General features: G+C 30.3%; 2 protein-coding genes across 5 annotated transcripts; one reads left to right on the top strand and one right to left on the bottom strand.

Moving 5' to 3' along the window:
• Window positions 1-30: 30 nt before the first annotated feature.
• LOC130675714 (uncharacterized) lies at window positions 31-7,073 on the top strand. The gene is made up of 15 exons (XM_057481548.1): window positions 31-510; window positions 898-1,124; window positions 1,191-1,427; window positions 1,529-1,984; window positions 2,046-2,420; window positions 2,506-2,745; window positions 3,461-3,571; window positions 4,327-4,348; window positions 4,511-4,743; window positions 4,808-5,038; window positions 5,114-5,198; window positions 5,267-5,372; window positions 5,436-5,703; window positions 5,773-6,147; window positions 6,220-7,073. Exons 1-15 carry the CDS (start codon window positions 501-503, stop codon window positions 6,403-6,405), a joined length of 3,162 nt encoding a protein of 1,053 aa, XP_057337531.1. The 5' UTR covers window positions 31-500; the 3' UTR covers window positions 6,406-7,073.
• A 1,202-nt stretch (window positions 7,074-8,275) lies between these two features.
• LOC130676654 (uncharacterized) lies at window positions 8,276-15,153 on the bottom strand. Of its 4 annotated transcripts, XM_057483060.1 has the most exons (12): window positions 14,577-15,153; window positions 14,059-14,220; window positions 13,563-13,760; window positions 13,367-13,486; window positions 12,929-12,988; window positions 11,717-11,828; window positions 11,382-11,641; window positions 11,154-11,210; window positions 9,485-9,610; window positions 9,163-9,419; window positions 8,910-9,100; window positions 8,276-8,794 (listed from the first exon to the last, which is right to left on the bottom strand). In XM_057483060.1, exons 1-12 carry the CDS (start codon window positions 14,593-14,595, stop codon window positions 8,494-8,496), a joined length of 1,863 nt encoding a protein of 620 aa, XP_057339043.1. In that variant the 5' UTR covers window positions 14,596-15,153; the 3' UTR covers window positions 8,276-8,493. The 4 variants fall into 4 exon arrangements, with proteins under 4 accessions (XP_057339043.1, XP_057339044.1, XP_057339045.1 ...); XM_057483061.1 differs by lacking the exon at window positions 11,154-11,210 and having other exon boundaries at window positions 14,577-15,146; XM_057483062.1 differs by lacking the exon at window positions 12,929-12,988 and having other exon boundaries at window positions 14,577-15,146.
• Window positions 15,154-15,284: the final 131 nt, after the last annotated feature.

Genomic DNA, 15,284 nt, shown 5'->3' with positions numbered 1-15,284 from the left:
CTCTACTACTCTCTTCACTTCCTCAGTTAGTTTTAATATCGATCCGCGATCATCACTTTAAATAAATCTCTTTAAAAATTTTTTTGTTCAAAAATTAAACTTTGAGTATTTAGGAAGAAATGTAAAATGACACGCGACTCAGTTGCTAGTTTGATTTATTAGTGAATAATTTAAAAATAAAAGGTATTAACTGACAATTACAGTGAGAGTTTATGTATTATATCTTTATTAGACTGTCACAAATAACTTGTGTCAAATTGAATTATTGTTTTGATTACGACATTGGGAACTTCTTATCAATTTTAACATTTCACTAGCTGCCTTTTTGTAGTCATTCTATTTTTATGTTACACCTCGAGGGATGTCTCAGAGTCGTTGAAACTGTCGACCGAGTACCACCTTCTCATCTCTTTTCATTTTTTATTATTCATTTTATGGAGTAAAAGTTTTTCGCAATAAAAATTTTTTTAAGTTTTATATATTTTTGAACAACTCCGAAGATGATCAAAGGTACGTCATCTCATATATTTTATAAATTAAAAAGTAATAATTATTTTTGATAATCAGGTGATCAAATTTATGAATAAAATTTTTTTAATTGAATTTAAAAATTTATCACTGATAGATAATTCATGTACTGAAAAATATAACGAAATATTTAAATATTTTATCTTCTATTTATAAAATATATTTAAACTGGACTGAAATCTAATATAAAATAAAATTTCTTAATTATATTATCAATTTCATTATCAATTGATATGATAATGAAATTATACGTTTCGAAAAGCAATTTCTTAATCATAATTTTATCAGAGTAAAATATCAAATTAATTTATCAATCAACCGTCATCTTTATCAATAAAAAACATAAACAAATAAAAAATTTAATTACAGGCAAAGAATTGTTGTCATGCCGGCAAACGCTTTGGCTCCTCGTTTTCACAGGATGCGTAATAAATTACATGTTAAAATTTAGTTTAAATTTAGCAATAGTTGCTATGGTGGTCCCGAGAGCCAAATCCCCAACTACTGCACAATGCAGTTCCAATGAAAACCTTTCAAACTCAACGATCGCTTCTAATGTCACCACAGTTCTGCCTATTCTCAGTCAAAATATATCGGTAAAATATATATATGACATTATTTACTTGTCATTAATAATAAATAATAATTATATAAATAATTAGTATGCAGATAGATTTAATTGGACAGAATATGAACAAGGATTAGCACTAGGAGCATTTTTTTGGACATACTGGGCAACTCATGTACTTGGAGGACTTCTGGCCCAACATTACGGGACTAAATTGATCTTCGGCGGCGCTAATTTCATCGCTTGTATAATTGTACTTCTCATTCCCGTCACAATTAAGTATCATCTCTATGCGTTCCTTGTTCTGCGAGTTTTCCAAGGCGCGGTTATGGTCAGTAATCAATGAATCAACTCCTTGTTAATTTCAATATTCACTAAATATCAATTTTACTTAGCAGTTACTGTAATAAACTTTAATTTTTAAATTATCAGGGAGTAGTTTTACCGTCGATGAATGTGATGACAGCAAAATGGATCCCGCCGACCGAACGTAGTAAATTCGTAAGCGCTTACATGGGAGGAACTGTTGGTACATCTGTTACATATTTACTGTGCGCATTTATAATCCACTATTTCAATTGGGAGACAGCATTCTATACAATGTCCGTCGCGGGATTAACCTGGTACTGTTTTTGGCTCTACTTTGCTTACGATTCGCCTCAGCAGCATCCGCGAATAAGCAAAGCTGAGCTGAATTACATTTTGGAAAACACGCCGCCCATTATCAAAAACAGTAAGGATACACCTATCCCCTGGAAAGCTATTTTGACTTCAGGACCATTCTGGATCGCGGTTTTCTCGCACTGGGGAGTAACGTGGGGATTCTATACTCTATTGACTCAAAGCCCAAGTTACTTCAGCTTCATACACGGCTGGGATATTAATATGGTACTTTATTTTCTACCATAATCTTAAATAATTTGATTTATAACTGAATAATTATTTACAGACTGGATTAATAACTGGGGCACCGCATATTCCTCTGATGATATTCTCGTACACGTTTGGTATTTTTTGTGACTGGCTATTGAAACATAATAAAATGAGTCGGACAGGAGTCAGAAAACTTGCAATGTTCATCGCAACATTCGTTCAAGCTTTTTTCATCATCGGATTAAGTCTCAGCGGCTGTCATTCTAATTTTGCTGTATTCTTTATGCTCTGCGGTACAGTCGCTAACGGCGCTATTTCTTCAGCAACACTCGCTAATTTTGTCGACCTCAGTCCTAATTACAGTAGTATATTATTTGGAATTTGTGGCCTTATTGCTAACGGGGCCGGTGCTTTGTCGCCTTTTATCGTCGGAATGCTTACTAATGGAAATGTAAGTAAAATTATAACGCATTCCAAATAATTAATTAATTAATGAACTATTGACTATGACGACTAATAATTATTTTATAATTTAGCAAACGATAGGACAATGGCGCATAGTATTTTTGATAACTGCGGGCAATTTAATATGCGGCGGAGTTCTTTATTTAGTATGGGGAACTGGTGAAGAACAGCCGTGGAATAATTTGTACAACAATGATGATGAACAGGGTGAAGAATTACAAAAACTTAAGCATGAACATACAGAGATAATTGAAAATTGCGCGGCGATAGATGAAAAAAAATTGGAGAAAGAAAAAGAAGCTAACGGTTTAAATTAAAATATTTCTTCAAAACTTGGGTTATTTATTTTTTTTTTCTTTATTAACGACACCAGGTACGAATAGCTTCGAGTGACGTGGTCGACAGAGATAATAGTCTACATTAATTATTTTTTTTACGTTATTTTAATGTTATTGTTAATTATTATTAATTTAAATATTTTATTTTTATATATATTAACACCTAGAAGAATTTTAAAATAAGATTTCAATTGTTGTGCAAATAATACTGTGTATTATGCATTTTTTTATTGTATAAACAATCGATTGTAAAAATTGTAATTAATAATGATATTAATAAAAATTTATTGTAGAAATAATAAAAACACGCGCGCATTTTTGAGTCCGCAGCAGCAGGAGATTCTTCAATAATTAGCAATTTTTTTGCTGCTGAAGCACCGAGCCCTGAGTCTGTTTATTTGGAGGCCTCGGGGGTATCAGACAAAATTTTTTTTCTCAGCAACGAGCTCTGAGTCTAGATTTTCTATAGAATTTTTTAGACGACGATCCCGACAAAATTAAGGCGTCGATTAGATGTTTGGAGGCCTCGAGACCTCGAAATTTCACTATTTATTCGAACAAAAGTTGTCTATTAGTGTAAAAAACAAAAAACAAATTATATATTTATAACTTTACTATCCCCACTAATTTAATAAAAAATAATTAAGTCGAGCAGTGATTTGATTTTTTATCCTAAATTTAAATATAGGAATTAGCAGCCTCGTTTACTTGTTCTGGAGCACCACAAAATCGTGTAATTAGTATCGCTGTAAATAAAAATTCCGAACATGAAAAAGTAAATCTGGATATTGAGTTTCAAGTAAACCGCAGATTTATTAAAAAACAAAAAAAATCCCTTCAAGTTACGTATCAAGTGTTCAATGCAAATTACATTGAACCAGTCAGCATCGTCGGGTACTCTCATACTTACAATTTATCAGCACAGTTTTAAAATATAAGTTTATATAAATATTTATAAAACCGTGTACTGTTTTTTAATAAAAAATAAAATCTTCTAGTAGTTTTTATCTATTCAGCTGAAGGTGATTTTTTAATCTGTTTATTTAAATTATTTTCTTAGATGATAAGGTGAACTTCTTGTCTATATAAAAGACGGTAATCGACAACTTTAATTAGTTTTTACGATAATTAGTCACGAAAGTAAGTCTTATGTTTAACTACAAAAAAAAAAAATCGCTTAAATTTACTGAATAATTTTATTTTGACTAAAGTGTTTTGCAGAATTATGGAAGATTTTATGAAAAATTAATAGACTAGACATCTTTAATTATAGTACACTTATCAAATCTTAAAAGGGTCAAGCCAATAAATTTGTTTTTCTCAAACTCTTATTCTTCTTATTGAATAATACGAGAAAACGACAACTATATTTTGATAATGGATTGTTTATTAGTTGGTATCATTACCGGGTTATCGTTTAAATTTTAATTTATCACATCAATTTGTATTTTTTTATACGCTGATGCACTACATTTAAACTCTGCTCTATCAGTTTGCCTTCAGAGTGAGTGATTTTTAAGTCGTTTAATTTTAGTGAACATTTTTTTGAGTAAGTGTTTGATCATGTCGCTAAAAGGTAAAGTATTAAAACTTATAAATAATTAACTCACTAAAAAATCGGGAGTGAATTCGGAGTCATTACCGATTTTATTTAAATCCGCATTCACTCTGGATTTAATTCGCTTTCACTCCGGAAATTTTTTACACTGCATATAATTTTATAATTTTTTTTTTTAAGACTTAATAAGCTGTCGAGATGTCTTATGGTGGATGGTTTTTTCTGGTCTGGGTGTTAACTTTATGCTGAGAGTTAATTTGAATCTTGTTCTTGTTGCTACTGCTAAACAAACTGAAATTTTACAGGCTGTATCTCAATGCGGACAAGAAATAAACAATATAAGTATAAGTAATGTACAGCAAAATATTAATTTTTCACTGACTAACGATACAAGTGATGAAGAAATTGGAAAAGTAATTTTTGAAATATTTTATTGTTAATTTATTTGCTTACGATATTAATTATATTTTTTTTTAGAATAAATATCAGTACTCGGAGTACGAACAAGGTCTGGCAATTGGTGCTTATTACTGGATTCACTGGATAAGTGAAATACCAGGAGGTATTTTGGCGCGAAAATATGGAACCAAAATGATTTTCGGTGTTGGAAATTTACTAGCCGCGATTTTGGGATTTTTTTTATCACTTACTATGGAGTACAGTCTCTACAGTCTGATATTTGTGCGCGTACTTCAAGGATTAGTTGCTGTAAGTTTGAAATAAATTTATTTATTATTTTCAAAAATTTTAATTTTAATTATTCGAGTAATTAAATAAATTAAGGGCGTCGCTTATCCTGCAACTCATGACATGACAGCCAAATGGATTCCGCAAAATGAAAGAAGCAAATTTGTGAGCGCATATATGGGTAATTATATTATATATTTTTATTAATTAGTATTTATAATTATTTATACTTTTTTACTTTAATTTTAGGGGGAAGTGTTGGAATCGCTCTGACATATCCGCTGAGTGGTTTTATAATTGATTACCTCGGCTGGGAGTCCGTATTTTACATAACTTCACTTTTCGGCATCGTCTGGTAAAATAAGTTCACTCTTGTCAACTATAAGTAGGTGATAAAATGATATATTTATTTCTCTAGGTATTTCTTATGGATAATTTTTGTCTACGACACACCGCAACAGCACCCCCGTATATCAGAAAGCGAAAAAAAATATATCCTAGATAATTTAGGCGCATCAGTAGACCATTCAAATCGCAATTTATCAATACCTTGGAGTAAAATATTAACATCATGGCCAGTATGGGCATCAATCCTCTCAAACTGGGGTGCAGTTTGGGGATACTTTACTCTAATGGCCCAAGCGCCGGCTTATTTTAAATTCATCCATGGCTGGAGTGTCGAAAAAGTAATTTTTCAATGTAAATTAGCATCTGAAAATAGCGGAATTAATTTTATTTATATTTTTAAATGACAGACAGGAGTTCTTTCCGGTCTCCCTCACTTCCTGACGATGGTCTTCAGCTGGATATTCGCTCACATGAGCGACTGGTTGCTGCAAACTGAAAGACTGACTCTGACTAATGTAAGAAAACTCGCGACTTTTGTCTGCTCAGGAATTCCTAGTGTCCTAGTACTCGGACTAGCATTCAGTGGTTGCTATCCCGTGCTCGCGGTAATTTTTATAATGGGCGGAATAGCATCAGCTGGCGCCGTCACTTCTGGACCCCTATCTAATCTCGTTGACCTCAGTCCAAATTATGCGAGTATACTGCTCGGTATCTGTGGCCTTGTGATTGACATTGCCGGATTTGTCTCTCCACTAATCGTAGGATCTTTAACAAACGACAACGTGAGTTAAGAAAATAATTCACAGTTTTTACAATAAATTTAATTATTTATTTATAATAAATAATTTATCTAGCAAACTATTGGCCAATGGCGGCTAATTTTCATCATCGCATTTTTAAACATGGGAATCTGTTGCCTCATTTACTGTATCTGGGGCACCGCCGAAGAGCAATCATGGAACCAGTATCACACGGTCAATAAAAACGAAGACGATTATAAAATAACAATCGAACTTAAAACTCAATTAACCAATCAATGAGACTTATAATTAATGTAAATAATTACAACAAATTATTTCACTTGATATTTTAGTTTTTATTTCATAAAGAATAAGAAAAAGTTTAAATTAATACAAAAATTTATAAATTACCATACTAAAAATTCATCAATTATCAATTATTAATAATCACTCATTACAATTATTTAATTTTCATAAAATGAATTTAGACAAGTGCTAAAAAATTGGTCCATTGGAAGACAGTATCATATTAATTAACAATTACTCAAATAAAGCTGTGGTAAATTTAAATATTTAATAAATACAATTAAATATTATGCAATTATTTTAATGCGCTATTATGAAGGTAATGATTTATTGATCAGACTAGTGTCGGGTGCAAGGCTCAAGCCAACGCATTAATGTACTTATTAAAATAAGTTAATTAAACTCTAAAATAATTATAATTAATTAAAAACATTACTAATTTATATTAAGATTAAATAATTTATATATTATATAGTAAATTTATTGATAAACTTCTGTAATATATTTGTATTTTTTTCTGTTCCGTATACTTATATTACGTATATTTTGATAAATTTGTTACTGTAATTCTCTGAATTTAAAATTAAATGCCGCGTCTACGCGACAAGTGATTTATTTTGATTTTTATTTATATTATATTTTCTCTATAAATATAAACCATAACTCGGTTAAATAAAAAACAAACAAATAAATATTAATAAATAAATATGCCTGCATAAAAAAGCTATTAATTATTAATTAAAAATAAAAATAATGAAATTTTAATTAATGAAGCTACTTCGCTAAACTCTTCGCAGCCTTGAAATTTTATTAAAAATCTATCTAATCAATTTTATAATTTATTTAGTCCCGAGTCCTTGCTCGTCAATATATTTTTTCAAATTTAATTATTTATTTTTAAATAAATATGGTGTTTCAAACGCCATTAATTATTATTTTTAATCAATCTACCCTGTAGTTTTAAATGTTTATTTGTAAGTCACGTAAATGTGAATAAGAATATGGCAGTAATTTTTTTTTATTACCTGAACACACTGGCACATAGTATAATAATTACTATTCCAATAAATATATTCATTATTTATTGATAAACTTTTGTATAGAAAAAATTACTTTCCGTCAAAATTAAAAATAAATTGAGAAAAATTATTATTTTCAATGGCTTTGAATAGCTACTTATTAGGGGTGTGCGAATCGTCTTCGATTTAATCGAATCGAATGATTAGAAACTTCTGAATCATCCAAAAGTTTTTTGATTATTCGTGACTTTTGAAATTACTCGATTTAAATCGAGAAAATTATGATCAGTTTTCAAATATTCAATTTTTATTTAATGGAAGGCTTACACTGTAAAAAATTTGCGGATTAAATCGGAGTGAATGCGGATTACTGTTTATTTATTTGATCCTATGGGAGTAAAATTCACTCCGATTTAAATAAAATTTGAAGCGATTTTTTCTAAAGCTCCGGAACTCTGAGTGACGGAGTGAATTCGGATTTAAATAAAATCCGAATCACTCCGAATCCACTCCCGATTTTTTACAGTGTAGGTTTAAAAGCAACCAAAAAAACTCCCACGTAAATTCGCGTCCGAGCTCTACTTACTTCTGACAATAATTTGAATTAGTTGAAAGAATATTACAATTTTTCCAAGTCTTTCAAAAAAAAACTTTGTAATTATTCGTAAATTTCCGAATAATTCGGCAAGTTTCGAATTATTCGCAGACCCCTACTACTTATATCACTTTTAAATACTCCATTTTGATAGATAACTCTCTAAGTGTCTATCACATTTTAATAAACATTTATTTATATTTTTAACAGTACCATTTAAAATTTCATTATTTATCAGGTTTATCTTAAATACTTTTTGTTTTAAATAACTATTATTATTTAATGACCTAAATCTAATATACGCATTTTTATTATGCAAGTTTGATTTATTATTTATGATTAATCGCAAGCTAACTTTAAATCTCTACATAATACTCAATACTCTTAAACTTTTTATTTTCAAATATATTACTATCAATAAATTATCTCAAGTCTCTAATTAATTAATTAATTAATAAAGTCTAAAAATTAAACATTAGTCGGGGGGTCCATCGAGCAAATAATCGACTTTACTACACTGGCAGCCGCCAAAGCGGCATAAGGCTGCCATTCTTTGCCCCGCGAACCGTCTTTGTAATCACAAATTCCTCGTACCACAGCAAAGCTGTCTCTGCAGTTACCCAGTATACTTTCGACGACAGCATCCATTTCTCCATCAAAAGCCAGACAGCCAAATCGCGATGCAAATTTCTGCCTCAATTGATCGTCCCGGGATATCTGTCTACCGGAAGCAATTGATGCCAAGTGCATGCGGGGGCACCCGATCATCCTACAAGACAATTTAGTTTTTTTTTAATGTAATGACTAATGACTATAATAGTTTGAGTAATTGAGTGGCTCCTCAATAAGACAATTGGATTATTTGAATCACTAAACGACAATACCTTTTGTTCGGAGTGTCTTGTGGAGCGGCCGGATGTGCAACTTCGATGACATCCCGATCTCCGATAGCCATATACAATTTATCAGACTCTAAAGGCGGTTGTTTAAAGTCATGCTCTGATTGAAGATTGTCCAAGTTTTCAAGGCCTTCTTTTAAATATTTTTTCCATGGTACATTTGATTCATCCTCAGCCTTTTAACGAACAAATTAAGTGATTAAAATCACAAATTAAATGATTTCTAATAATTAATTACCTGCTTTTTAATATTCATCGCCAACTCTTGGAGTCCCAAATTAACAGGACAGTATTCTTTGGTATCAAAATGATAACTGCCGTCTTCCTCATTAAATTTAGCGCCTTCACAATAAATATACACATATTTTTTTGTCATTGGTGTTGGATAAGACACGACGACGTCACCTAGTCGCACATGTTTGTTGTAATCGGTATAATGAGGTACTCCACCACCGACACCCACCAGAAAGACGTAGTCAACTTTTTGGAAGGTTCCTACATAAAAAAAAAATTAAATTAATTTATAAATCATAGAGTTAAAAAAATAATTAAATAAATACCGAGTAATCGTGTCGTTGTATTTCCCGCGGCAGTCATAGCTTCTCTTTCATGGCCAACTCGCGGTAATTTTGTGCATACTATCCGATGATCACCGATATTACCTAGTGTATATACGTTAGACTCACCTGTAATTAAAAATGAATATTAATAAGTAATTAAATACATTTTTTGTGTGACAAACAAATGGTGTATTGTACAAAAAAATAACAAAGACAATGCGTGCCGATCCCGGAGCCTATAAAACAATAAACAATATGTTACATTTTTAAATTAACACGTCCCTGTGCTTTGTAATCATGATTAATTACTAAGGGTGTGCGAATAGTTTGAATTTACAAATTATTCGTATCAAATCGAATCAAACTTCAAATTTTTCTAATAATTCAAAAATTTTTTTTTGAACGACTTAAAATTGTAACATTTGTTCCAATAATTCGAATTTTTATCGGAGGTAAATGAAGTTCAGACACGAATCTTCAAAAAAATTATTTTTAGTCACTTTAAAAACTAAGCTCTCCCTTTCCCTTCTAAGATAAATCACAATTTTCTCGATTCGAATCGAGTAATTTGAAAAGTTACAAACAATTTCAAAGTTTTCAAATTATTCGATTCGAATTTCGATAGTTGATTCGATTAAATTCGAACACGATTCGCACTCTCCTATTAATTACTAAGGGTGTGCGAATAGTTTGAATTTACAAATTATTCGTATCAAATCGAATCGAATTATTCGATTCGAACTTTGAATTTTTCGAAAATTTACGAATAATTCAAAAATTTTCTTTTGAACGACTTGAAATTGTAATATTTGTTCCAATAATTCAAATTTTTATCGGAAGTGAATAAAGCTCAGACACGAATCTACAAAAAAAATTTTTTTAGTCACTTTAAAAACTAAGCTCTCCCTTTCCCTTCTGAGATAAATCACAATTTTCTCGATTCGAATCGAGTAATTTGAAAAGTTACAAACAATTTCAAAGTTTTCAAATTATTCGATTCGAATTTCGATAGTTGATTCGATTAAATTCGAACACGATTCGCACTCTCCTATTAATTACTAAGGGTGTGCGAATAGTTTGAATTTACAAATTATTCGTATCAAATCGAATCGAATTATTCGATTCGAACTTTGAATTTTTCGAAAATTTACGAATAATTCAAAAATTTTCTTTTGAACGACTTGAAATTGTAATATTTGTTCCAATAATTCAAATTTTTATCGGAAGTGAATAAAGCTCAGACACGAATCTACAAAAAAAATTTTTTTAGTCACTTTAAAAACTAAGCTCTCCCTTTCCCTTCTGAGATAAATCACAATTTTCTCGATTCGAATCGAGTAATTTGAAAAGTTACAAATAATTCCAAAGTTTTCAAATTATTCGATTCGAATTTCGATACTTGATTCGATTGAATTCGAACACGATTCGCACTCCCCTATTAATTACTAATTAAATTAGGTTTAGACAATTAAACAAACAAATGATATAAAGCTGATAAATTTATACAAATGAATTATTTCCTGTGTAAGAATGATCTGCGGTGACACCTTTTATTTTTTTTAAGCACAATCTCCAAAGCGGTGATATAAATTTATTTATTATTTATAATTAATTGTCAATTAATAGCATTGAATAATAACACAGCTATATTGTTATCAAACTACTTTACCAAATCGGCAAATTACTCGGGGTACACCATCAGTAGAATCTGGAGAACTTGCAGTACCTAAAGTTTCATGCATCATAAAAATATCTATTGCTTGTAAGATTAAAGAAGCCGGTTTTATTGAAAGTTAAAATTAATTATTAATCATTAATTATTAATATCATTAGATTAAATTATTTCTAAGAGTAAATAGAAGTAATAAAATAAATAATTGATAATAATTAAACGTACCGACAGTAGTGTAACGAACAAAAGTTTCCTTATTTTCAATCATCGAGTCAACGGCAAGTTTCTCGCAGTACTGAGCAGTGATAATTGCTATTGTTGGTTGTTTAGCACTTGCCATTGTTGGCATTTGTTTGACAACTTTTATCTGAGTGTCTTCATGAGCTACGCGAGTAAACGCGCCATGTTCCATTGCTTTAACTAGTCCTTTAGTTTGCAACTCGTTCACTATCGCTTCTACTGCATTTGGTTCCCAATTGTATTGTCTGTTAAAATTAATAATTATTGTTTAATACATTTATTAATTAATCGATTAATTAATTAATTAAATGAATACTTACTTGGCAATATCGATCACAGTTACGGGATTTGGATACGCAGATTCAATTAACTCAAGTACTTTTTCAGCCGTCAATTCAACAGACTGTCCCATTATTGTTTCATCAGCAGACACTAAAAAAAAGTAATTAAATTGTTAATCAGTTAAAAAATATATTTTAGTAATTAAGTTACGAAAGACTGGAGTTGATAAAAATATTTTATGAATGACGATTAAAATTTAAATGAATAGCGTGATTGATGATTTATCTATTGAAGTTGCTATTAAAAAACTGTTGATAGTGACATGTAAATATGAATGTTTATATATTTATATATATATTGTATATTAGTTTAGCTTGCATGATAAAAGTGAAATCATGTAGATATGACGGTAACTAAAAATTAGGGCAGTGTGGCAGTTATTGATTATGCTGAAAAAAAATATGATAAAACAAGCACAAGAACATGATTGTTAACTCAATATTGTTATGGTTACAAATCCATAACTCATTTATTTATTATAATTATAATTATAATTATAATAAATTCTAATTGTTCGTCTACTAATTTTCTACCACAAAACATCTAGTGAATTAGAAAATTTGAATAAATGAGTTAATAAACGATGAATATTTAAAAATATTGATGGTAATTAACAATAAATATGTTAAAATATTGACGGTAATTTACTACAAAAATATTTTAATTAAAAATCTAATTGACGTTTGTGCATCTATGGTTGCATTCGTGCAAGTATTTTTTTTTCTTATGTATAAAAAAAAATGTATATATTTTTTAAAATATTCACTAATAAATTATGGTAATTAATAAATTAGTGTAAATGTAGCAGACGACAAATTTAAAATTATAAATAAATAGAGTAAATAATTTAAAAAATAATATTTCGAAAAAATGCACTTGTTAATTTCAAAATTTTTTAAATTTTATTTTATTAATTATTTACTCTATTTATTAAATTTTAAATTTGTCTGATGTCTGCTACATTCGCACTAATATTAATAATTTATATGAGTAAGTGTTGCGGTGTTAATTTGTCAATAAAGACTCGAGCAATTGGTAATTGGTATAAAAAATAAGAAATACATTCAGAAAAGACAAAACACACTAAGAGCCTGTGAATTATTATGTCAATAATTAATAATTAAAAAATTGCAGAGCTTCAAACAGTGTTTTAAATAATTAATTTTTTTCTTCTTTTCCCTAAATCGAACCTGCTATCCGAACACTTTTCTTAGAGCGAGGAAGTGTGAACAGAGAGTAGCCAGTTTGAGCTGTGAATTAAATGCAATATTTATTTATATGCTTACATAAAATATATGAATGCTTAAAAAATGATTGGTGATTTAAATTATTTTAGCCAATCATCTCAATCCCATTAATCTTAATATTTTTAATTTAATAAATGATAAGTGATAATAAATTACTAAGCAATGAACGGAATTTTTTTTTTTTTTTTTTTTTTTTTTTATGGACCACTCGTGTCAATGAGACTAATTTAATTAACTTGACCCCTTGTTCGGGCAATTACTTGCTTAACCACTTGAGAATAATCTGCATTACATTAGTATATATTCTCTTATATCACACATATATATATATATGTATATTTATTTTGTCTATCAAGTTAAATTTATGATTGATGTACTTACACGGCCTAGTAGGTAGCGTAATAGGTTCTTCCAGTTGTTTTAATTCAACTTCTAGCTTTTTAATACTAGGATACTTATGCTGCATCAGTTTCATTATTTTTTTAATGAATCCCACGTAATCTAAAAATTTATAAATCAATGAATCAGTAAAAATAAATTTTAAATTAAATTAAATTAAATTTATTTGTTTATTTACCTCGAGGAAATTCTTGTGGACTAACAAGCTCTCGAAAAAATTCTTGAGCAACACTAGGATGTTCTGCTTCAGATAACGAATTAATAAACCAAAATTGTAATGTACGAGATTCCTGTGTATGTTTTTTAGTTTGCGCGCTTACTAAAAATACACGAAATTCAAGACAAACGTGGGCCGGATTATAAATCCCATTTGAAACTGTAAAAATATTTTTCCATTTTAAAATAAATCTGACTCATTTATAAGAAAATAACGCAGCTGTTTTATTTGAATTTAAATTTAAATATAAATATTATCAGTGACGTAAAAAGCGTTATCGTTAATTAAACACTAATGGCCTTTCTTATGAAAATTTATTAAATATCAGTAAATATCCACCGCAATACCAGTCCTATAGCTCTGGTAATTACTAATTATTGATTAATAGTTAATTTCTAATCACTAATGGCCTTGTAATTAGTAGATAATTACTAATTAGTAGTAAGAGAGATTATACCAGCAACTGCGTGTTTGTTAATGACAATTCCTTTGTGGTCGCCACCAGCTATATGAACATCTTGCTGGTCGTTGATACGCTCAGGAGGATCCAGTGCCTGACGTTCAATAATTAACGTCGTTGATTTAGCAGTCTTGGACTTAGGCGTCATCACAATGTGCTCTATCAGCCGTAAAAAAAAGAAGACAAGCTCAATAAAATTATTCCTCAATGACAACTACAATGAAATTTTATAAATAATAACAATAAAAAGTAAATAACCGTAACGCAATGCAACATATATGCAGTATTGCGATAAAATTACTCAATCATATCGATAACGTCTATAAATAAAAATGCTAACATGCTGAGTTAGTCAACACAAAATCATTGATAAAAAACTCCAATAACATCCAGTGAGTCATATCTTTACGTCAGATACTGAAACACTTGATAGTATTCTAATAAATAATTAATGTAATAATAATTATTATTAATAAAAAAAAAAAAGGTTTTAATAATAAAATCAGGTCACTGACCAGTCTTTCTATCGGCCATCCTGACCAGCGAACCTTTCAGAGCAGTCAATAGACAATAGACAAGTGAACTCCAAATAGGTAAGTAACGTTAATCGATATCAACAATTGACACGTGAGCTGCGTTATGACAATTGAATAAAACTGTTGGGTTGATCTCAAACTGGCTCAGCACTCACTGACGAACTGGTGAATCCAAAGACTCGAGGACAACTGACTGAGGAACTGAGGAGTTATCAGAGAACCGGGCGCGCGGCGCGGGACCGATGACTGATCCGGCGATCCCACTACGTACATAAACCACCAGTTACTAGCACACGTACGATACTTGTAGCTAAATGTAACGAAACGTTACGTTAAATATTTAGTGTACGTAGAGCAAGTAGTGTGTGTTATACTCTCTTTCAGTCCCCTTGCCTCTGGCACCCCATCACCGACAACAATGTTCCCCTTCTTTCCAATACACATTCAGCGTTCAACGCATCTGCCTTTTTCGCTTCCGCGTTTTCCGCGTCGGCGCTAAAATCCTCGCGAGATCAATGGATTCATCGATCTTGCCACGGATATATATAGATTTCCCCTAGTTTTTTTTACAGTCAGGAATCGGCATACTGAGATGCTCAATCGTCATGTGATGATTCACGTCAGATCAACTATTTATTCAAACATGAACTGATGGCTCCACCGATGCCCTGCAAGATGAATTCAAAT

Source organism: Microplitis mediator, chromosome 10 (assembly GCF_029852145.1).
Source record: "Microplitis mediator isolate UGA2020A chromosome 10, iyMicMedi2.1, whole genome shotgun sequence".
Lineage (NCBI taxonomy): Eukaryota > Metazoa > Arthropoda > Insecta > Hymenoptera > Braconidae > Microplitis > Microplitis mediator.
Note: the sequence above shows the minus strand (reverse complement) of the source record. Positions and strands in the feature narration are given on the sequence as shown.